This window comes from Macaca mulatta, chromosome 4, assembly GCF_049350105.2.
Source record: "Macaca mulatta isolate MMU2019108-1 chromosome 4, T2T-MMU8v2.0, whole genome shotgun sequence".
NCBI lineage: Eukaryota > Metazoa > Chordata > Mammalia > Primates > Cercopithecidae > Macaca > Macaca mulatta.
This window is the reverse complement of record NC_133409.1, coordinates 148,127,695-148,150,370: the sequence shown is the minus strand read 5'-3', so window position 1 is coordinate 148,150,370 and position 22,676 is coordinate 148,127,695. Positions and strand designations below refer to the sequence as shown.

At 55.0% G+C, this 22,676-nt stretch overlaps 1 protein-coding gene across 39 annotated transcripts in view; it reads right to left on the bottom strand.

Annotated features, from left to right (window-relative positions):
• GRM4 (glutamate metabotropic receptor 4) overlaps positions 1-13,761 on the bottom strand; it is a 135,895-nt gene extending 122,134 nt beyond the window's left edge. For 8 of the 39 annotated variants that reach the window (XM_078000131.1, XM_078000134.1, XM_078000130.1 and 5 more), the window contains exon 1: positions 3,180-4,139. Coding sequence is in view for 1 of the 39 variants with exons in the window: in XM_078000155.1 (XP_077856281.1) it covers positions 13,450-13,761 (312 nt within the window). In the remaining 38 variants the exon portion in view is untranslated. Of the gene's footprint in view, positions 1-842; positions 1,046-3,142; positions 4,235-13,449 lie in introns of those variants that run through there. The other 31 variants (XM_078000159.1, XM_078000165.1, XM_078000149.1 and 28 more) reach the window with 12 other exon arrangements.
• Positions 13,762-22,676: the final 8,915 nt, after the last annotated feature.

Below are 22,676 nucleotides of genomic sequence, written 5' to 3'. Positions count from 1 at the left end.
AGGAACTGGTTGTGAAGGTTCGTCTGGGAGGCAGTAGGGAGAGGGAGGCCAGAGATAGTACACAGAGAGAGGACAGACATAGACGGCTCACAGGACCCAGAAAAAGCAGCCTGCACTCTACAAGGACCAAAGGCAGCAAACCCTCGAACTTAATTTTTTAGAATCCCCCGCTAATTAGGGCAGAGATGACACTTAAGGAAATGAGCCCTCTCCGTTCTTTCCAGGAGCCATCAGGCTGAGTGGGAGTGACAGAGAGCTGGTGTCCACTGCTCCAGGCCCATTGCCCACCAGTGCAAGCCCTGTTAGGCCGCCAAGACAGCCAGCAGCCCTTCGGCAGCCCCAGTGAGGGGCCAGAGCTCCGATGCCGGCTCCCCGCATGCCTTCTTCAGGAGGCAAAGGCGGCCGCCACTCAGCAGAAGTGAGATAACCTTCGAGCCAGCAGCCAGCAGGCCCAGCTGCCCAGGCTGCCAGTGCAGCCTGCCCACTGGAAAGCTGGGTTCTAGGCCGAGCAGAGGAGGACAGTGGGGTGGGCAGATATCTTGGGGTGGGTGGTAATTAGAGGCTGCCGGCTCCACACTTGTCTAGGAGAGAGGACACATCTATTGGCTGTAATTATTCAGTTCAGGAGTCTGTGGGTTCTGCTCCCATCTTTTGCTGCCAGCTGTCCCCCTGCGGCAGGGCGGGTATGGGTGTGGCCGCACATCCTGGCGCTGGACTGTGGACCCCTCAGGAAGTGGGTGGGGGCTGCAGAGCCCTTCTGGGCCTGAGCCCGGCCCTCTGACCCTTCTGGATAGCACACTGCTCAGTCCCGGGCTCACTCATTTGCTCGCTCGCTCTCTCACCTACCTCGGGCTGCCTGCCGCTGTGCAAGGCGCTCCCTCCCAGAGACGTCACGCCTCCAACGGAATGAAGCCGCCCAGACGCAGGTCGGGGGAGGAGGGAGGAGGGGGGGTAGGAGGAGCGGCCTACGCAAGGCCACTGAGGCCCAGAAAGCAGCTCAACTCCTGACATGCTCCCACCTCCCCTCGGCCTGCTCAGGACCTGTGCTTAGTGAGGAGCTACATGCCGCGCCCCCCCTCCCCCCCCCCCCGCAATATATCTGGCTCCTGAAAATGCCTGAGAATCCATGAGTAGAGTAGAGCCCTCCTTTGGGTTAAGCACTGCCATCTTCCTCTCCCATCTCTCTTAAATGCAGATGCCCCTGGAAAGGGTAGTCCCTGAAGTGGCTAAGGTGTGGGGTGCGAGGGGATAACTTTTAGGGTATTTTTGTCCCTGACAGCTGTGAAGGTATTGGCAGGTAGGCAAAAGCTTATGTGTAAAAGGACGGAAGTTGGAGGAACATGAGACAGTGGCCACCCAATTCACAAGCAGACATCACGTCCGGCCCAGGGCTGAGCAGAGGCTTGGAGGCACCATCCTCAAAGTCTCCTGCCCACCCCACCACAAAGACAGGATCTGACTAAGGGCTGGTGAGGCCTTCCAGGAAGTGGGAGAGGGGACAAGGCTCCAACCGCAGCCAGGCCCATTTCGAGGACTGGTTCAACAGTCCTCAGGGCCTACCAAGAAGAAGTGATGAGGCCCCTGCGCTGTGGGTGATCACACCCCGGAGTGCCCAGACGCCTCTGCGGAGTGCCTAGACGCCTCTCTAGTCCTCCCCTCTTCATGGAAGCTTCCCCCTACCTTAGGTCGGAAGGCCCTGAGGCCCTTCTGGACTCCGAGGAGCTGAGCATGCAGACCCACAGTCTGAGGCCCAGCATCCCATTGGGATCCAGGGGAAAGTGGGGCGAGCCCAGGACACATCCCGGGAGTGTGGGGAGATGGGAATGAGGGCATTCTTCACGTCCACCATTGGCTGGCCCCGGGGCGGGAGGCTGAGCGCTGCAGAATGGTAGGGTGTGGGATGGGGTGCTCCCTATGGAGACCCTGGGAGCACTGCCCTCCCCGCCTGCCCTAGGCCCCCACTCACCCCATAACGGACAAGGTGAGGGACTATGATGGAAACACACTCCCCTCCCTGCTTGTCACCTCGGGCTTTCTGCCAGATTTACACAGGGGCAGCCACCGCTCTGACAGACACGTGGCCTCGGGCACCCAGCTAGGCAAGCGCAGCTCAGTTGGTGTCCGGAAAGGCCGTGTTCTCCCGCGCCAGGGGCCGGGAGGGGAGAAAGAAGCAAGGCGCCTCCTCCAAAAGGGAATGAAAGTCTGAGGGCGGGATGTCACTCGGGGCCTAGGGGCAGGGGGCGCTCGTACGTTCGGGCCTCAGGACTCCCTGCCGCCGCCGATGCTGCTGCCCCATCTCAGCACAACAGCCTCAGACCGCCCTGGTGCGGGGGCGCCTCTCGCAGTCGGGGCCTCCACCTCCCGGCCCCACCCCCGCGCGGGGAGGAGACGGCTCCCACCTGCGAGCGCCGGGAAAGACCGACCCCGCAGCGGGGACCCCCAGCACACACGCGCATACACACATGCACACACAGAGACCACGGCCGGTCCGCTCGCCCGGCGGCCGCGTAGACGCGCGGGTTCATCAGGGTCCCGGGGAGGGACGGTCCCGAGTGTCCGGAAAGAGCCTGGCCCTGAAGTCCTGGGGCTGCGGGGAGACCCCAGACCCTGGAGAGCCCCACAACCCGCCGAGGCCACGGGCAAGCGGTTGCCGGGCTCCGGTCGGTGGCGAAGGCGGCGCTGGGGCGGGCACGGGAGCCGGACGCGGTGCCTGAGAAAGGAGCCCAGGCGCGCGAGGCTGGGTGCCCTCTCACCGGGAGACTGCCGGGAAGAGGTGCAAATAATGCCCCGCGCCCCCGCCTGTCCTGCCTCTCCGCAGACTGGGATGCGCTAATGCCGCCGCCCCCACCTGAAAGCTGGCACGACCCTCTATCCTGTGGAAGCCCCTGTATGCAGAGACAGTACTTTCCACCGGGCCCGCAAAAAAAGCCTCTGCCCCATTCCCTCCCTCAGGGGCATCCGGAAAGCCTGCCTTAGCCCCAAGGGGAGACCCTCTAGTTCAGGTCCCGAGCCCTCCGGCCCCTAGGGCTCCAGGGGCGCCGGCTCTCTTCGGGGCACTCCGAGCGCGGGAGCTCGCCGGAGGCCACCTCCCTTAGCCCCGATGTCCCCGCCGCAGCCCTCGCCCCAGGAGGCCGGAGGGCACGGTCCCCTCTGTCCGTCCCCCTCGGGCCACAACTCACCGCGCGCCAGCAAGGTTTAAGCCGCGGCGAGGGGTCGGCTGCGTGCCGCCTGCCCCGGGGGCGCAGGCAGGCGACAGCCGGAGGCACGGTTCTCGCGGTGCCCAGAGCCCGGGCCGCGGCGGGCGGCGCTGACGCTGCGGACCGAGCGCGCCGCGGAGCCGCCCGGAGTCCGGGACGCAGCAGGGATGAGCTGACGGCCGCCCGGCCGGAGCCGCCGCCAAGCGCGCGGCGTTCGGCTGCTGCTCCGGCAAGTAAGCAAGCGCGAGGGGGATCGGCGGCAACCCCTGCTCCTGCTGCGGCGGAGCCCGGCGTCCGAGCCGGAAGGAGAGGGAGAGGCGGCAAGGGGAGTGAGTCTGGCCGAGAGCTCCGGGCTGGGAAGGGAGCGGAGCGGGAGCGACCAGCGAGCGCAGCCGGCCGAGGTGCGGGCGCCTCGCGGCGCCGCGGCAGCGGCAACAGCAGCAGGAAAAAAAATGAGAGCGAGCTAGAGAGCGCGCTGGAGAGCGAGCGAGAGAGAGAGCGAGAGACGAGAGAGCGAGGAAGGCGCTGAGAGGGGAGGCTGCGGGAGAGGGCGGGAGCGCCGGGAAGCGCAAGGGGGCGAGGGAGCCGCAGCCGCTGGCCCCGGCGCCCACAGCAGCTGGTGCACCCAAGGAGGCGCGAGCCCAGCCCCGCAAGTTTGCGCTGAAAGTGCCGGCCAGGCTCACGGCGCTTCCGCCGGCCTTTTAAAGAGAGAGCACCTGGAGCCCATCCCCTACCCCACACCTCCACCTCCGGAAGGCCAGGGCTCTCGCGGCGCTCCGCCACCCCTCCACACCCGACCTGCTGGCAGCTCCCCTTCCACCACACCCCACCGGCGCCCTCTTCCGGAAGCCCCCCTCTTCCTCCTCCCAGTGCGCCTGCTAGCTCGCCTACCCCGAGGACATGGCGGGGACCCTTTCTCACCCCAGAGGGGGAGGGTCAGGAACATAGCCTCCCCAACACACACCCAGAAAAGTACAGCAAAGCACAGGGACGCAGAGGGGCGCGCTACTCCCACCCTGGTGCGTCACTGGAACCTCACACATCCGCGCGCACGTGTCGTATGCCCCCATGTGGCATGTTCATTTGCACACCCCACTGCTCCTGGTGCAAGTGTATAACAAGGGGAGAAACTAAGGCCCAGTGAGGTGATTCCATTTGCCCCAGATCTCACAGCCTGTCCGAGGGACACTTTCCACAGAGCCCCCTTACCACCTAAGAACCCCACCAGGCTAGGGAAACACCCCACCCGCTGGTCTCCCTCCAGCACTGGTTGGCAAAAGTGTAACAGGTGGCCTCCTGGTTGGCAGGCTGCAGTGAGACTTGGGAAGAATCCCTTAACCAACCACAGAGCCAACTCGCCTCCTTCCTGGAGGGGGCTTGAAAACTCAGTTGGTTAGAGGCAGGCAGCAGGGGAAGTGAGGGAGCCACTGCAGCCCTCTTAGGATTGCAAGAGCATCTCGCCCCAGACTGCAGAAGTGGCTTCAATTAGAGCCATGATGTGTGACTGTCCTTGTCCTGGGGAGGGCGCACAACACTGTGCCAGGGAGCTGGGGGAAGAAGGCGGCAGAACTGGAGAGGCTGGCCAGAGGCCTCCCTCCCCATCAGTACTTCAACCCCCAGCTGATCTGCCAAGTGCTACCTTGTGCTTGACGATGCTCAGGCCTGGCAGGACTCTGCCACCCTTACAGCTCAAACCTAATTTCTACAGGGGAAATTAGGTGAGGGGAATGTCTGGGAGGGTCTGTGAATAACAGGGACAGACCCCCACCGCCTGCAACGGGACTGCCCTTTCTCCCTCCTTGCCCCTTTTCAATGCTCCTGCCCCTTCCTGAAGACCTGCTCAGGCTCCACCTCCTCCAGAGCTCCAGACTATGCTAGGCCAAAACCACGTCTCGTTCAGCATCGTTTGGCCATGGAGCCTGGCACCATGCCTGAACGGTAGCGTAAGCTCAAGGATTGTTTGGTGGGTGAATAAATGTTGGCAAAGCTTGCACTCTCTTTGATGTCACATGTAATGGCCCAAATACATGTCTCATTTACCCAATCAGTCTGAAGTCTCTGAGGGAAGCACCCAGATTGTCCATTCATTCATGCTTTTTTTTTTTTTTTTAATGAAAACAACACTGACTGAGGTCCTGCTCCATTCCCAGCTCTAGGTGTACACACGTGACTGAACGCAATTCTGCCCTTGAGGAGTGCACCCCATGGTCATTCGGACCCCAGCACCACACATTTTGTAGAGATATAAGCAAAGGCCGTGAAAGTTCCTGCTGCCCAGCAGCTCTGCCCAGCCAAGTGTGCACTGCTCTGGGCTTGCAGGGAACTCAAGTTATTCCTGGAGAGGCCGTGTCCTTGGGAACAGCCTGCCTGGGTTCAAATCTGTGTCACGTGTGTGTGTGGGTCACATTACCCAAGGCCCTCAGTTTCCTATCTGTAGAACAAGGATTATGACACTAATCTCAAAGCAGAACTACAGGTATGGGGTGTGCATCGTTCACTGCCAAGAGGCCACCCAGTTGAGAGGCCTCAGGGCAGCTCAAATTCAGCCTGCCTTGGTCTTGACAAGTGACACATCCTGTCTTGTGGCTGTATCTGCCCAAAAGATGGGGTTCCTTTTTCTGATCCTCTCAGAGGTACCATATGGACTAGTGCCTGGGGCCCTGCTTACAAGGTGTTCATGAAAACAGAATGAAATAATGTACGCGCAGCACCTAGTCCTGTATTTAGGCACCCGTAAGTGGGAGCCACTGAAATTTTTAACAGAATCCTCAATATACTTTTGTTGAATGAATGAATGAATGAATGAATGAATGGACTAATTACAGTGACAATAACATGAGCCATGGTTTATTGAGAGATAAAACAAACCCAGCCACTCTCCCCACCCCCTGCCCCTCAGTGTTGCTTTCACTCTGGCCATAATTACCCCACCCCCCGCCCGCCACCAGCTGTGTCGCAGAAGGCTGGGCAGGCTATATTTTTCAGGGGTTAAAAAAAGAAACACTGTTGGCTGGCAGATGGCTGAGTTTGTGGACTCGTCCAGTTCGCAGGTTCCCAGCCTGAGGCCTAGCTCTTCCGGGCAACATCCTGACCACCCCAGGCCTCCAGACCATCACAGTGGCCAGGAGCTCCGTCAGTGGCCCTCACCTGTGGGCCCCCACTTGTCCAGCTGGGGCACCCTCTTCTCACTCTTGTTCTCTCTGCTGGGTCGTGGCTGACTTGACTTGCCATGGAGACAGACTCAGAGACCCAAACACAGACTCACACACACAGAGACACACACACAGAGACACATAGACTAACACACACACAGAGACAAACACACACACCTCAAAGAACTTCCGGTGGCATCCCCTGCCCTGGGGGAGCTGGGGGACCCCAGCTGTGGGAGAAAAGCAATCAGAAATGACCTCAAGGAGTCACACTTCAAGGGACCTGGCCTGAGCCAGCTGCTCCAAGGCCTGATTCCTAAACACTGTCTCCAGCAAGCCTGCCTCCCCTATGAGTCGTGCTCTGACTGTGAAGAGTTGGGGTGAGGGGAAGAGGACACAAGGCAGGAAAGCAGGAAGCCCAGACTTCTGCACTAAGAACCATGTGATGTGGGGGAGCCCCCCAGCCTCTCTGAGCGTTGGTTTTCCCATCAGTGAGACCAGGGGCTGGGCCAAGGTCTCCCTAAGGATGGTGGGATTCAGAACTGGGTCTCACTCTTGAACCTTTAAAGGAAGCTAGCCTGCTACTGGTGGAGTAAGCAGGGGGTGATGCTGACCCACCCGTTCCTGCACCAGTCCTCATACCTGGAAATGGCAACATCGTCTCTGCAGGGGAGGGGGAAGGCTGAAGGGAGGAGAGAGAGGCAGGGAGTCCTACAGAAAATAATAATACAGAGTCCTGAGCCTGTGTTTCATACCTGTGTGACCTGGAAGTTCTTCCTGAGGTCTGACCTAACTCATTCCTGCTGCATCCGATTCTTTCTTCCTGCTCTTTTTCTGTCCTCCCTGGTGAGGGAAAACAACTCACCCCAACCTTTTGAAAGACTCCTAATAGAGGAGGGCAATTGTCATTGAAAATCCTGACCTTTAGGATTTGTTGAAATAAATTAAAGCGAGCCTGGAGGTGCAGGTTCCCTGAGAGAACCGAGCAGACCCAGGACACCTGATAAATGCTTCTGTGTTGAGCTGGCCCAGCCATCACCTCAGCCTCCATGTCTGATGGGTTTCAATTTTGGTTTCCCCTAAACCAGGCCATTAGATGAAAATGTCTGTGATGGGGGGGTTTGTTTAAACAATAACTGTCCCCTGGCAGGACATTTTCAGGATGAAGAGCTGACTGCACAGGGAGTGCAATGGCCCCAGGCTCTCCAGGGAGTCGTAAGTCACCCTGCAGGCACTGAGGAGGAGCCATGGGCTGAGGTCAAGGGCCTGGGGCCCTGGGTTAAGAATCCTGGGTAAGTTGTCCCTGTTCTGCCTCTAGAGGTCACCTCAGTCCCGCTCCTTCACCTCAAGAGCACTTAGAAATTCCCGCAGCCTGGCCAGGTGCCGTGGCTCACGCCTGCAAATCCCAGCACTTTGGGAGGCCAAGGCGGGAGGATCACCTGAGGTTGGGAGTTCGCGACCAGCCTGACCAACATGGAGAAACCCCATCTCTACTAAAAATACAAAATGAGCCGGACTTGGTGGCACGTGCCTGTAATCCCAGCTACTCGTGAGGCTGAGGCAGGAGAATCACTTGAATCCGGGAGGCGGAGGTTGTGGAGAGTCAAGATATTACCATCGCACTCTAGCCTGGACAAGAGTGAAACTCCATCTCAAAAAAAAAAAAAAAAGAAAGAAAGAAAAGAAAAAAGAAATTCCCACAGCCTGCTCAGGACAGGCTTGGACAGATATGAGTGACACCTTTGATGGCTCTGGGACAGAGCCCTGGGAATCTGCTCTTCCCTCAGGCCAGTATGAATCCAGCCTCCAGGAATCTTCCCACCTCTCTGGGAGTTTCTTCAGCTTTTGGCTTGGAGTAATAACTTGACTAAGGCTAAAGTCCCCTTTCCACAATTCCAAAATCTGAAATGCTCTGAAAGCCACAAGTTTGTTCATAAGTTTTTGGCAACTCAACTGGCAACAAAACTTGACATCAAAGCTATTCCCTGCTGCTGCCTCGAGCCTTGGTGGAGGAATACTGTCTGTTGCACTGCAGGAAGGCCAGCCTGAATTTGCTCTGAGGATACTGCCCCAGGCCTCCTGGGGGTATTGCATACTGTATGGCATTTGCACCATAATATATTTCTAAATTCCAAAAAGACCTGGCCCCAGGGGTCTCTGATAAGGGCCTTGCACCTGTAATCATCCCATTTGGACTAAGGGCTTTCCAGGGTACACAGCACATTTGTACCTGTACCTCCACCTGCCCAGGCAGGCCGAAGGAGGAGAGAGACTGGCTGGGGCCAAGCAGGCTGAGAGCAGAGAGAGCTGGATCTGAACACAGCTCTGCTAAATGCATTCACCCAGGACTAAGTGGGAACAGGTAGGTGAGGATTTATGATAGAGTACATTCGGCACCAGCGTGCTAGAGAGGCCTTCACACATGCTGCAGGAGCACCCCGCAAGAGTGTGGGTGCAGGACAGAGTTAGAGACTAGGCTGGGGTCTCTGTCTCTTCCCACTTGCATGGAGGTCAAGGCAGCTGGGAAGGAGGGGATGCCCACCAAGTGGCTAGGGGGCGGGCAGGAGAAGGGCTGTGAGTGGAGTGGATGAAGGAGACGAGTGGTCCAAGGTCAGCTTGAGCCTTGCCAATTGTCTGCTCCGGAGTTCCCTGACCTGAGAGATGATGCTTCCTCTTTCCTTCCCCAGCCTCAGTTTCCCCACCTATAGGGCCCCCTCACCTGAGAGATTATGCTTCCACTTCCCTTCCCCACCCTCAGTTTCCCCACCTGTAGGGCTGAAGAGGGAGGGGATATGAGAAAGGAACAGCAGAAGAAGCAGGAAAACTGCCTCTTCCTTTCCAGCAGCCACAGGGCAGAAGTTGAGAGAAGCCAGAGTGAAATTCCTCCTGCCACCGGCAGAGAGGAGGAAGCACTTTATTTAAAAAGAAGGGAGGGATGGTGGGATTTAGGACTGGGTCTTATTCCCAGAGCGGGGTGGCAAGTGGCAGCCCGGGTGCTCAATGGGTCACCTCTAAACCACAGGTCCTGGTGGTCTGAGGCAGAGGACCTAGGCACAGGTCCTGACTGTGCCCCTCCCGCACCCTGCCATGGGCTAAGCATAAGAGTGGCCAGGAAGTTAGGGATGGCTGAGGCTGGGAGGCCAAAGGAGGCCTCCCCTTGAATTAGACCCTAAAAGACAAGTAGGATTCAGAAGAGCCGAGAGACCTAGATAAGGGGGAGTGGGGTGCACGGCCAGACTGAGCACCTGGCCTTCCACTGGGCAGACAGACACTGTGCCGAGTTTACAGTAAGAATTTATTGTCCAACAAATTGTTAAATGAATGAATGAATGACCCACCTAGAAAGACTTTCTCCTCCTCTCTCTCCGTCCTCTTCCTGTCTCTTTTTTCTTAAGACTCACGATTTTCCAGCCTCTTTGCCTGGCTGCAATTTAAAACAACTTATCATCTCTCTCTCCACATGTCCGGGGGCTGTCAGCCGCGAGCCAAATGTCATTAGGATGGATGTCACAAGCCGGGATGTCAAAATACAATTAACATTTAAAAGCCCCTCCCGCCCAAGACCTCACGGCCGCCTGCTCCTTCGGCTGAATGGCAGGACTCCGGGCAGGCGCCGGGGGAGCAGCCAGGTGACAGGCGCGGGGGGGGGGGGGGTGGGCACAGTCCAGCTGGCCCTGGGAGGAGACCTGCAGGAGGCGGTGCCCTGGGAGGAGAGTGTCCTTGCTTCACTGCCCCTCAATCTGGAGTGCTGCCCGCCCACCCCCACCCTGCCCATCTTCCTCAGACCCTCCAATCCTTTTACCGAGCTCTCCACCGCACTCTTCCAGGATCTTGTTGCACACACTCCATGGACAGACCAGTGTGGACACTGCCCACAGCACTCAGGGTCTTCACAAGTGAGCGTTCCGTGCCACTCTGCTACTTTGAGCCTTAGCATCATCCACTGCCAAATGTGAGTCCCATTGTGGCAGGCCACTCTGGGGGCAGTTGGGGGATGAAAGAATGGAGTGAGAAATGCTTTTCAAGGGCCAGGGACCCCACGACTGGGGACTCAGGTTGTGTCTGATGCTCCTGTCTTCCAAGCAAGCTCCAGGCCCTTGACATGGGGCCAAGACCACACAGGCTTGTTAATTGATTGGCAGTTGGGAATCCCAGGTGGGCCCCTCTGTCAATGTCCCCCCCCCCCACCACACTCCAGCCTTGGTTCTACTTCGGAAACTCCATGGACAATGTTTGCTCCTCCCCACGCAGGACCCAGACAGCTGACAAGACAGGGAGCTGGACACAGGCCCCGGGACCTCCCACCGGCAGAGCCTGGAGGAGCCTGCATCCTGCTCAGGCCGCCTCCAAGGCCGGCTGCTGAGGTATCTCCAGCACGGACGCCAGGCAGGCTGCACTGCCCTGGAAAAAGTCTCATCAAGGCAGAGGAGAAGGGGTATTGTGGTCTGGCCCTGGGGCTGAGGTCACAGCTGCACTGCCCCCAACTCCCTCCTCCTGATTCCTGGGGAAACATGAGCTACAGGGGTGGAGGGGATTCTGCTCCCCTTGAAGGAGGCAGCAGCATTTATGCAAACACCCCTTGTCCTCCTCCTCCTCTTCAGCTTTTCCTCTCTCTTCCTGTACCCACCTCCCAACAACCGACCCATCACCCAGACCCCCCAAAGAGGACAAAGCAGTGCTGGGGAAGAAAAGCCCACACGCCAGCTCCTACCCTCGTGGGCTGCATTTCAATGGCGTTTGATTGGATCCGATGCGCTTTTAATTCCCTCCTGGGACATCAGAATGAGGGTAGAAAAGAATCTTTAATTCATCAAACTGAAATATTAATAGAATTCTAACCAGCTGGAGTGGGGTATGAGGCCCCCACAATGGAAGACAAGGGGGACAGGCAGGAGCAAGGTGGGAAGGTGGCTGGGGATGGGAAGGTGGGGCATCTCAGGAGGGCTGGGGCCTGCAGAGCCCCACGCTGGGGGTGGAGTAGGTGGCACACTGGAGCCCTTTGCTGCATGCCAGGTGCTCATCAGAGTCTCCACAACAGCCCTGTGATGGACTGGCCAGCGCAATGATTCCACTCCACAAATGGGGAAGCTGAGAGGCACGGAGGAGGGACGGTCCAGGGGTTAGCCTCTGTGGTGCGACCCTGGAGACCTCCTCACCCACTGAGACATACGGACTCTACCCTGGACAAGAAGGGACCTGGGCAGAAAACCCAGGGCTCCCCAACGCACACACCCAGCTCAATCCTATATCCCCACCCCTGGGCCTCTCCTCAGCCCTCCCTATATCTGGGATCTGCATCACCCCTTCAGGGTACAGACACGAACGCAGGGCCCAGAGAGGCCAGGGCTGCACAGAGATTTCATGCCCGGCTCAGTCTCTGCCCTCAGTCCCTGCCCCAGATTCCGGCCAGCCCAGCTTCAAGTCTCCATCCCCCACACTCCAGGCATCTCCATCCTCAGCTCTGTCTCAGGACTGCTGGGGACCCCAAGACTGCCTTGGCTTGCCCCCACCAAGTGCTCCCCACCTGCTGACAAAACTGAATCGCCTTCCCAGGGGCAAAGTGTTTTTCCCAAACACTGCAGAGGTCATGGCTGATGATAGATGCTCTCCTGTGAGCAGGTATGAGCAGGGAGAACAGAACCGCAGGAACCTTGGGGGCACAAAAGCAGAAGCCAGGACTGGGTGCGGTGGCTCACACCTGTAATGCCAGCATTTTGGGAGGCTGAGGTGGGAGGATCACCTGAGGTCAGGAGTTCAAGACCAGCCTGGCCAACATGGTGAAACCCCGTTTCTACTGAAAATACAAAAATTAGCCAGGCGTGGTGGCACATGCCTGTAATCCCAGCTACTGGGGAGGCTGAGGCATGAGAATCACTTGAACCTAGGAGACAGAGGTTGCAGTGAGCCGAGATCACTCTACTGCATTCCAGCCCAATAACAGAGTAAGACTATGTCACCAAAAAAAAAAAAAAGTAGAAGCCAGGAAAGACCCCCTGTATTCCTGGGAGGCCAGTGCCAGGTCCAGGACCACATGGGGTGTTTGGGACTGTCAGTGGGTGCGGGCTGACCCTGGCACAACACTCCCCCAGGTGTCACGCTCTATGTTAAAAGCTAGGCTCTTTCCATAGCCACATTCAGCCACATTCAGCCTGGGCTGTGACGTTCACCACTGCATGGGCACTTGACCTCTCCAGCCCAGGTTTCCTCATTGATAAGGAGAGGAAGATAAAGCCCACAGCTCAGGCTGCTGCGATGGCCCTGTGAGATGGTGAGCGCGGCTCCCCGCACATACCTCCCCTCAGCGCGGTCCTGCTCCCCCACCCCAGCCCAGCCCAGCCCCTGGGCCCTCAACTCTCCTTCTCACCTCTGTGGCCAAATTACCTTCTCTTCTGCACCCAAAAACCCCCTCCCCAACCTTCAAGGCCCAGGTTAAGCAGCACCCCTAGTCCAGAATTCCGAGGCATCCCGCTCGCTGGTCTGCCTTCCCAGACCGGGAAGAATGTGCCCCTTCCCACCCCATTTCTTTGGTCCAGCTGGTTTACAGTCCTTGGGCAACAAATGTGAAATGGGTGGGTGGTTGCATGGACAGACAGATGGGAGGTTAGATGGACGGATGGTCCTGACCACACACACACACACACACACACACACACTCTTAGACCTCAGGAAGCTCGTGGGAAATGTGGGATAAAAAGCAGCAGCAGGGCAGGGAGGACACACGTGGGGGGGGAGTTGGCACCCCGGCCCGGCTCTCTGTGCCTGCAGAAGGGGGTGCCACTGCCCCAAGCAGGCACCCTGCGCCGGCCTCCTTAGAATGGAGGGCCAGTTCAGCCACCCCAGAAACGCGGCGAGATCGCTGTGAAGAACGTGAGGAGCCTCGATTCCAGCGCACCCGAGCGCGGGCCCCGCGCCCCACGAGCCGGGCTCCCCATCGCGGGCCAGCACCGCCGCCCGGTGGCCGAACGCCCTCACTGCACCCAGCGGCCGGGCCTGGGGCGGGTCCGAGAGGGACCCAGGCCCAGTCTACGCCTCCCGCAACGCTGGGCGCCTCCCCGTCCCACGCCGGGGGACACGCCCGGATTGAGAGGCTTGTTTTTCACCTGAGCAGATTCCGGAAGGAGGCAGCGGGGGCGGCGGGGGTCTATTTCAGGGCTGTTTCCCAGCTGGGCGGCCACCCCCTCGGATTCGTGCGCGGCCAAGCTCACCTGCTCTCCTGGCAGGGAGGGGCCTCTTATGCGCACCCACACACACCGGCAAAATCCAAAGGACCTGGGTGGGAGGCGGCAGGTGAGGTTTCCTTGGTGGGAGGAAGGTGGGGTACAGGGGTGGGGTGCGATGCAGAGGCATGGAGGGGAGCAAGGAGGGGCGCGCCAGCCGCAGGAAGCTGCAACTCCAGGTTCCCAAGCCGGCATCCTCCCACTCTCAGCATCCCCTGAGCTCCCTCTGTGTGCCAGGCCGGCGGTTCGCAACCTCGATGCACACTGGAGTTACCTGGAGAGCTTTAAAATTTCCCTGTGTCCAGGCCGCATTCCAAACCAATTAAAATCTGTTTTTTGTTTGTTTGTTTGTTTGTTTGTTTTGGGACAGACAGGGTCTCGCCATGTTGCCCAGGCTGGTCTTGAATTCCTGGGCTCAAGCGATCCTCCAGCAAAGCGCTGGGATTACGGGAAGGAGCTGCCGCGCCGGCCTAAACCAGACTGTGTGCGGGAGGACCTAGGCTCCAGCTATCCCAGATGATGCCAGGTGCAGCTACGCCTGAGACCTCCATGCCAGGCATTACAGGCGCTGCCAGGCATTACAGGCGCTGCCAGGCATTATAGGCACAGCGTCGGCAGGCTCTGGCATGGGGTAGCCCCTTTCATCCTCACCACAACCCCAGAGGTACATAGCGAGGTCTCTATCTTCAGAAGCTCAGAGAGCTTAGCCGGGAATTGGGCTTCAACCCCCTATGCCCAACCCTGTGCCATGTCTGTCCAGGCAAACTAAAGCTCCATATGCTGAGAGAGATTGTCACTAACATGCATCATTACTTGTGCAATATTTTAATATTTTTACTAATTATACAGCCATGTCCTCCCAGGGGCCCAAGCGCTGAGGACAGAGGGACAGAGTGGAGAGCCAGGGCAGGCAGGCACTCCATGAAAAGAGATATTTTAGGCCGTGTGCAGTGGCTCATGCCTGTAATCCCAACACTTTGGGAGGCTGAGGTGGGTAGATCATCTGAGGTCAGGAGTTTGAGACCAGCCTGGCCAACTTGGCGAAACCCCCGTCTGTACTAAAAATACAAAAATCAACCAGGCGAGTAGTCCCAGCTTCTCAAGAGGCTGAGGCAGGAGAATCACTTAAAATCCAGGAGACGGAGGTTGCAGAGCCGAGACAGCGCCATTGCACTCCAGCCTGGGCGACAGAGCAAGACTCCATCTGAAAGAAAGAAAGGAAAAGAAAGAAAGAAGGAAAGAAGGAAGGAAGGAAGGTAGGAGGGAAGGAAGGAAGGAGCGAAGGAAGGAAGGAAAGAAGGAAGGAAGGAAGGAAGGAAGGAAGGAAGGAAGGAAGGAAGGAAGACAAAAGAGCTATTTTAAAATTTAAAAGTGCAAATGTCAAGGACTGTGTGGGTAGGGAGAGGTGTGTGTAAGTTTCACACACTGGAGCCAACTCCAGCTCAAGTGCTCCCAGCCCCTTTGCCTGAGAGGGAGAGGGCCCTGGGACCTCTGCCCTATTCCAGGCCCGTTAACAGAGCAGGATGTGAAAACTGCAGCACTAACAGCTGTGTATTGTCACCATCTGCCCCATTTGACAGACAAAGGGATTGAGTGGGAGATGTGAAGTGGTTTGTCCAAGGGCACTGGATGAATCTCCAAGTCCGGTCACTTCCAACTCCAAAACATATCCTGCATCTACACAACCACATGCGTGGAACTCAGAGGTAATATTGAGCAAAAGAAGCCAGACTCAAGCATACATACACAAACTCCATGTGATTCCATTTCTACAAAGTATAAAAACTGGCCTATAGTGAGAGAAGTCAGAATATTGGTTACCTTTGAAGTGGGCAGAGACCAAAAGGGACATGCAGGGGCCCCTGGGGGCTTCTTATGTTCTGTCCTTCACCTGGGTGCTGATGACATGGGTGTGTTCATGCTGAAAGTGTGTTTTGTTTCAATAAATACATGGAGTGGGGTGCAGTGGCTCATGCCTGTAATCCCAACACTTTAGGAGGCCAAGGCAGGAGGATCGCTTGAGCCCAGAAGTTTGAGACCACCCTGGGAAACATAAGAAGACCCTGTCTCTACAAAAAAAAATAAACAATAAAAAAAAATTAGTCAGGTATGGTGGCATGTGTTTGTGGTCACAGCTACTCAGGAGGCTGAGGTGGGAGGATCACTGGAACACAGGACGTAGGCTGCAGTGAGCTGAGATTGCATCACTGCCCTCCACCCTGGGTGACAGAGTGAGACCATGTCTGTAAATAAATAAATAAAGGAATTCCAAAGCTGTCCAGTTCCCAAAAATGCCCCTGCATTCGAGATGGCTTGAAACAGGAGCTCCAAGCATCTCCACCTCTCCGTCTAGCTCACCTCCGCCTCACCCTGCAATCCAGCCTCACCCAGGTGGCAGGAAACACGCTGCTACAGCTAGGTTTCTTCAGCAGCACACAACAGGATGTCTCTGGCCAATTTAGGCAATAAATGTAAAAACTGTAAAAGAGAATAACAGGAATGGACTTGACAACACATGTGTAACTTGCTGATGGTCACTGCCTGTTCACTGAGAGGACGTGAGCTACCTTCCAGGCTGCCTTAGGATAATGGCAGCCCCTGTAACCCAGCCTCTCCGCATATTCCCCCAAAGCCATGCAGAACAACAGGGAGATCAAAGAAAGTCATTCCTACCCCCTGCCCTCAGCATCATCTGTGGATGGAGCACTGTAAACTCCATCCACAACCAAATAGAGAAATAAACATCTGAAAATGACAGAACAAGGTCTGGAGCCCACAGAGTACACAGTCAGGTGGAGACAAAAGAGGAGAGGGCAGCCAAGGCCTGAGTGTAGACACAAACAATGACCCCAGAGAAAGCAAGGCCTGCCCTGACTGGGGCAATGCTGAGAAAGGGCTGATGCCCGGTGGATCAGAACACCGACTTCTGGGGGAACTGAGAATGTGCAGGACCAGAGTGGCGGTCTTGAAAGGGCTGAGGAAGTGGAGGGGAGAGGGGGCGACCCGAAAGGGGAAGGCGTCCCTTGAAAGCTTGGTGGTGAACGCAGAGAAGGGAGTAAGCTGTGGAAGTTAAAGGTTTTACAAAAGCAATAACAATCACAAAATCAAAAGACATATCACCCCCTCCCCACAACAAAAGTATCATTGATTTTTTGAAAAACTTCTTTAGAAGCTGGGCTCTGTAATCCCAGCACTTTGGGAGGCCGAGACGGGCGGATCACGAGGTCAGGAGATCGAGACCATCCTGGCTAACACAATGAAACCCCGTCTCCACTAAAAATACAAAAAAATTAGCCGGGCGTGGTGGCGGCGCCTGTAGTCCCAGCTACTCGGGAGGCTGAGGCAGGAGAATGGCGGGAACCCGGGAGGCGGAGCTTGCAGTGAGCCGAGATCGCGCCACTGCACTCCAGCCTGGGCGACAGAGCGAGACTCCGCCTCAAAAAAAAAAAAAAAAAAAAAAAAAAAAAAAAAAAAAAAGAAGCTGGGCTCACACCTGTAATCCCAGCACTTTGTGGGGCTGAGGCAGATGGATCACTTGAGTTCAGGAGTTCGAGACCAGCCTAGACAACATGGTAAAACCTCATCACTACAAAATATACAAAAATTAGCTGGGTGTGGGGGTATGCATCTGTAGTCCTAGCTGCTGGGGGAAGATGGGGGAGGCCTGAGGCAGGAGGATCGCTTGAGCCCAGGGGGTTGAGGCTGCAATGAGCTGAGATGGTGCCACTGCACACCAGCCTGGGCAACAGAGCCTAGGGGGGAAAACTTCTTTAGAAGAGGGTGCCCTTGAACTAAGAAACCTAGTAAGTCACCCAAATCCCCTGCTTCTGTCTGCAAGTGCCTGTATTGCTGGTCAAGGGAAATAGCAGATACTTCAACATGAACTGAAAAAAGCAAACATTCATACAAATCTACTATAAGAAAAAAATAGAAAGTGAGAATCAAAACGTTTTAGCTGATCAAAATTCTCCTCCAGAAAAATACCAAGTAGAAAACTGTAACACAATACTCCAACCCAAACTAAGTATTCTTACATAAGCCTTTGCAGTATGAAAACCCTTTAAATAAAAAATTTTAAAACACCAAACAGAAATAGACCAAAAAAGGAGAAAAGCAGGAAATGAAAGTTAACAGAAATTAGGAAAGAAATTCAAGAAAAAGTGACAGATCTAGGCAACACAGTGAGAAATACAAAATTAGCTAGGTGTGGTGGCACACGCCTATAGTCCCAGCTACATGGGAGACTGAGATGGAAGGATCTCTTGGGCCTGGGAGACAGAGGTCACAGTGAGCTGAGATTGCGCCACTGAACTCCAGTCAGGGCAATGTAGTGAGACCCTGTCTCAAAAAAAAGAAAGAAAAGTTAAAATCATTTCAGAAATGAAAATTAAATTGCAAGGTACTCACCCATAAAAATAAAACTTAAAAATATGGCCAGGCACAGTGGCTCACACCTGTAATTCCAGCACTTTGGGAGGCCAAGGTGGGCAGATCACCTGATATCAGGAGTTCAAGACCAGCCTGGCCAACATGGTGAAACAGTAGAGACAGGTATCTGTCTCTACTAAAAATACAAAAATTAGCCAGATGTGGTGGTGCCCGCTTGTAATCCCAGCTACTTGTGAAGCTGAGGCAGGAGAATCTCTTGAGCCCAGGAGGTGAAGTTTGCAGTGAGCCGAGATCACACCACTGCACTCCAGCCTGGGTGACTCCATCTCAAAAAAATAAAAATATAAAATAAAATAAAATAAAAATTTAAATGAATAAATTGAAAGATACTCTAACGGGAAATTAAATTTAATGGAAAATATAATAAGAGATTCATGAAAGAAATGAAAAGAACCAAGAGAACAGAGACAAAATCAATAAAAAGAGTCTTTTAGGCCAGGCACAGTGGTGCATACCTGTAATCTCAGCACTTTGGGAGGCTGAGACAGAAGAGTTGCTTGCATCCAGGAGTTCGAGACCAGCCTAGGCAACAAAGTGAAACCTCATCTCTACAAAAAAATTAAAAATTAGCCAGGCATGGTGGTGCATGTCTGTAGTCCCAGCTCCTCAGGAGGCTAAGGTGGGAGGATCACTTTAGCCCAGGAGGTTGAGGCTGTGGTGAGCTAAGATTGAGCCACTGCACTCTAGCCTGGACGACAGAGGGAGACATATCTCAAAGGAAAAAAAAAAGAGATTTTTTTAAGTGTCAGAGAGAAAGAGAAAGACATGGCTAAAGAAGATACGCAAAGATAATCCAACATACACATAATTGGAGTGCCTGAAGAAAAACTAACAGAAAACAGAAAAACAACAGAAAAAATATCAAACAAAAGCATAACCCCTCCCCCAACAAAAAGGGGAAACTTTCTAGAAAAAATAACTTGAGTCTACATATTGAAAGGGCCCATGAAGTACTCAGAGAAGTTGACCTGGAATCGTGGACTCTGAATTCTATCTTAGTAAAAACCTGGAAAAGGAGAAGTCACCTTTACCATGGATAATCTGGTGGGCTCCACCTTAAGCAGGTGATCCAGCTTAGGGTCACCACTGACATTGTCTGTCCCAAGATGTGCTACAGAAAGTACACGATACCACCTAGGCAGCATTCTTGCTGGAAATGTTTTAACCTGAATCTAATTATCAGGAAACCATCAAATATGTATATAAATATACATATTTATATACATATATATACACACACATACACACATATATATACACACCACACACACACACACACATACACACACATATACAGATTTAGAAGTGGGGATCTTGCTGTGTTGCCCAAGCTGGACTTGAATTCCCAGTCTCAAGGAATCCTTCTGCCTCAGCCTCTCGAGTAGTTGGGATTACATACACACCACACTACCTGGCATCAGACAAAAATAGTAGGGGCCAGGCGCGGTAGCTCACACCTGTACTCCCAGCACTTTGGGAGGCCAAGGCGGGTGGATCACCTGAGGTCAGGAGTTCAAGACCAGCCTGGCCAACATGGTGATACCTCATCTCACTAAAACTACAAAAATTAGCCAGGTGTGGTGGTGGGCACCTGTAATCCCAGCTACTTGGGTTCTCAGACAGGAAGGAGAATGGCTTGAACCCGGGAGCAGAGGTTGCAGTGAGCCAAGATAAAGCCACTGCACTCCAGCCTGGGCCACAGAGCGAGACACTGTCTCAAAAAAAAAAAAAAAAAAAAAGCTAAGCATGGTGATGTGCGCCTGTAATCTCAGCTACTCGGGAGGCTGAGGCAGGAGAATTGCTTGAGCCCAGAAGGTGGAAGTTGCGGTGGGCTGAGATTCCGCCACTGCACTCCAGCCTGGGCAACAGAGTGAAAGTCCGCCTTAAAAAAAAGAAAAGGAAAGGAAGTGGCTGCTTTACGTGTTATGGGGGAAGTGGGGGATTCTAGGAGAAGGGGGATTCTGAACAGACATTGTGACTATGCAGAGTGAACCCAGGATAACCTTAGAGCCCAGAGGAGAAGCAGCAGGCTCAGACCTGGGTGAGAGCAGGGAGGCTGCTGGGCAGACACCAGGGTTGGGCCTTGGAGTGATGGGCACTCCAGGTTTTCTCACCTGCCCCTGCCCCGCACAGCAGTGGGCTCATACCAACCTGATGTTTTCTCCCAGGAACTTGGATGAGAGAGAGAGACAGATTGACTCTAATTGTGTGCTGCACCTGTCATTCATGAATTGGGACACTCACCGCCCTGCAGCCTGAGAGGGAAGGAAAATCTGCCCACATATGGAGAAGGAAGAGGGAAAATGAGTTTGCCTCCTGAGACCTGGCGGTGTCCCTCTCCACCTCTGACCATGGCTCCCCTTCATGCAGCTTGAGTCTACATATTGAAAGGGGCCTCTGTTCCTCCCAGCTCCAGTCCTCACACAAGTACAAAGTGAAGAGGTCAGAAACCCAAACCAAGCAGCTAGGGGGAATCGCTCAACAAGGCCGAGGTCCCGGGTGGGTGTGGGAACAGGGTCCCCTCTGACGGGGGAAGAAGTTGGGACTTACTGCAAGGCAATGGGCGCTGGTGATGAAACTTTTTAGGAAAATCCTTTTTTTTGAGACGGAGTCTGGCACTGCTGCCCAGGCTGGAGTGCAACGGTGTGATCTTGGCTCACTGCAACCTCTGCCTCCTGGGTTCATGCCATTCTCCTGCCTCAGCCTCCCGAGTAGCTGGGACTATAGGCGCCTGCCACCACGCCCGGCTAATTTTTTGTATTTTTGGTAGAGCCAGGGTTTCACCGTGTTAGCCAGGATGGTCTCCATCTCCTGACCTCGTGATCCTCCCTCCTCGGCCTCCCAAAGTTCTGGGATTACAGGCGTGAGCCACTGCACCAGGCCTAGGAAAATCCTCTTGATGTAGAGTGAAGAATGGCCCCGAGGGGCAAAGCTGGAGGCAGGGAGGCCCATTAGGAGGCTGTTGGGGTAATCCTAAGGGTCACACAGAGCTCAGGTAGGTGGCAGGGGGTGGAGAAAGAAAAGACTACAGAGACGATAGGGGAGAGTCAGCCTGGCTCGGGTCATGGGGGCGGGCTCAGAAGGGACCCATCTAGGAGGTGTAGAGCGGAGCCAATGATGCCAATGTTGGTTGATGGGAACACAGGTGAAGCAGAATTGGGGTCTGCCAGGGAAAGACTCAGGGATCCCCAATAATATCTTCAAATATCTCCAGGCAGCAGGTTGGATATTCTCATTCCATGGCCCAAGGAGGAGAACTTGTCCAGAGAGAGAAACCACAGACAGGAAGAAGTGTCTTCCGCATGGCGAATCCAAGTCAGGAGGCTGAAGCAGTCAGCCGCCACGAGAACGGCTGCCCCAGGGAAAGGGAGGTCCCTGCCCCCCAAGGTGTGCACTGGAGGACCAGCATCACTGCATGGCCACGTGTCACAGATACTGCAGGTGACCCAAGCATCAGACAGCAAGGAGATCAAATTTATTTTCTTTCTTTTTTTAAGACAGAGTCTTGCTCTGTTGCCCAGCCTGGAGTGCAGTGGTGCAATCTCAGCTCACTGCAACCTCCTCCTCCCAGGTTCAAGTGATTCTGCTGTTTCAGCCTCCCTAGTAGCTGGGATTACAGGCGCACGCTACCACACCCAGCTGATTTGTATATTTTCAGTACAGACAGGGTTTCACCATGCTGGCCAGGCTGGTCTCGAACTCCTGACCTCAGGTGATCCACCTACCTCAGACTCCCAAAGTGATGGGATTACAGGCATGAGCCACCATGCCTGGCCAGGAGATTAAATTTCTATGATTCTCTGAGAGGCAACATGAAGAACATGAAGAACGCAGGACTTGGAGCCTCGGGTCTGAGACAACCACAAAGCTCGGCCTTGGCCAAGTCCCTGAACCTCTCTGAAAAGCAGCTGTTGAGAGGAATGAAAATCTCTCATGGACTGTGTGAGGAACCAGTGAGAGGCTGAAGGTGATCCACTTTGTAACCATGAAAAACAGCATGGTTACAGCTACTTGACGTGGGGACAATGGGGGCGATCACAAGCTTGAGAGCAGATGACTTGGTACCACATTCCAGGCCTGCACCGAGTCTCCCTGGGCCTCCTGCGCCTCCTCCCTCCAACCACATCTGCAGCAAGTGTTGCCAGCCAGGAGACCCTCACAGTGCAAGAGTATCAGATCTGGGGAGCCTGTGTCCCTGCTGTAGCAGATGTGCCTGGGCAGCTACTGATACCCCTCCCCGCAGGGACAGAAGCTGCTCCCTCCTCTCGAGAAGACAGGGATCTCAGGAAGGAGGACAGGGCAGCTCCGTTTTCAGCCGGCCTGGTTCTTTGACAGGTTCTGACTCAGCCCTGAGTCAACACTGGCCAGCAGAGGGCACTCCAACACCCCTTTTGGTCCTTTCAACCTCGTTTCTCTTCTTGACCTTTTCTTCTCTTTTTTTTTTTTTTTTTTTTTTTTTTTTTTTGAGATGGAGTCTTGCTCAGTTGCCCAGGTTGGAGTGCGGTGGCATGATCTCGGCTCACCGCAACCTCCACTTCCGGGTTCAAGCAATTCTCCTGCCTCAGCCTCCCAAGTAACTGGGATTACAGGCACCTGCCACCATGCCCGGCTGATTGTATTTTTAGTAGACACACAATTTCACCATGTTGACCAGGCTGGTC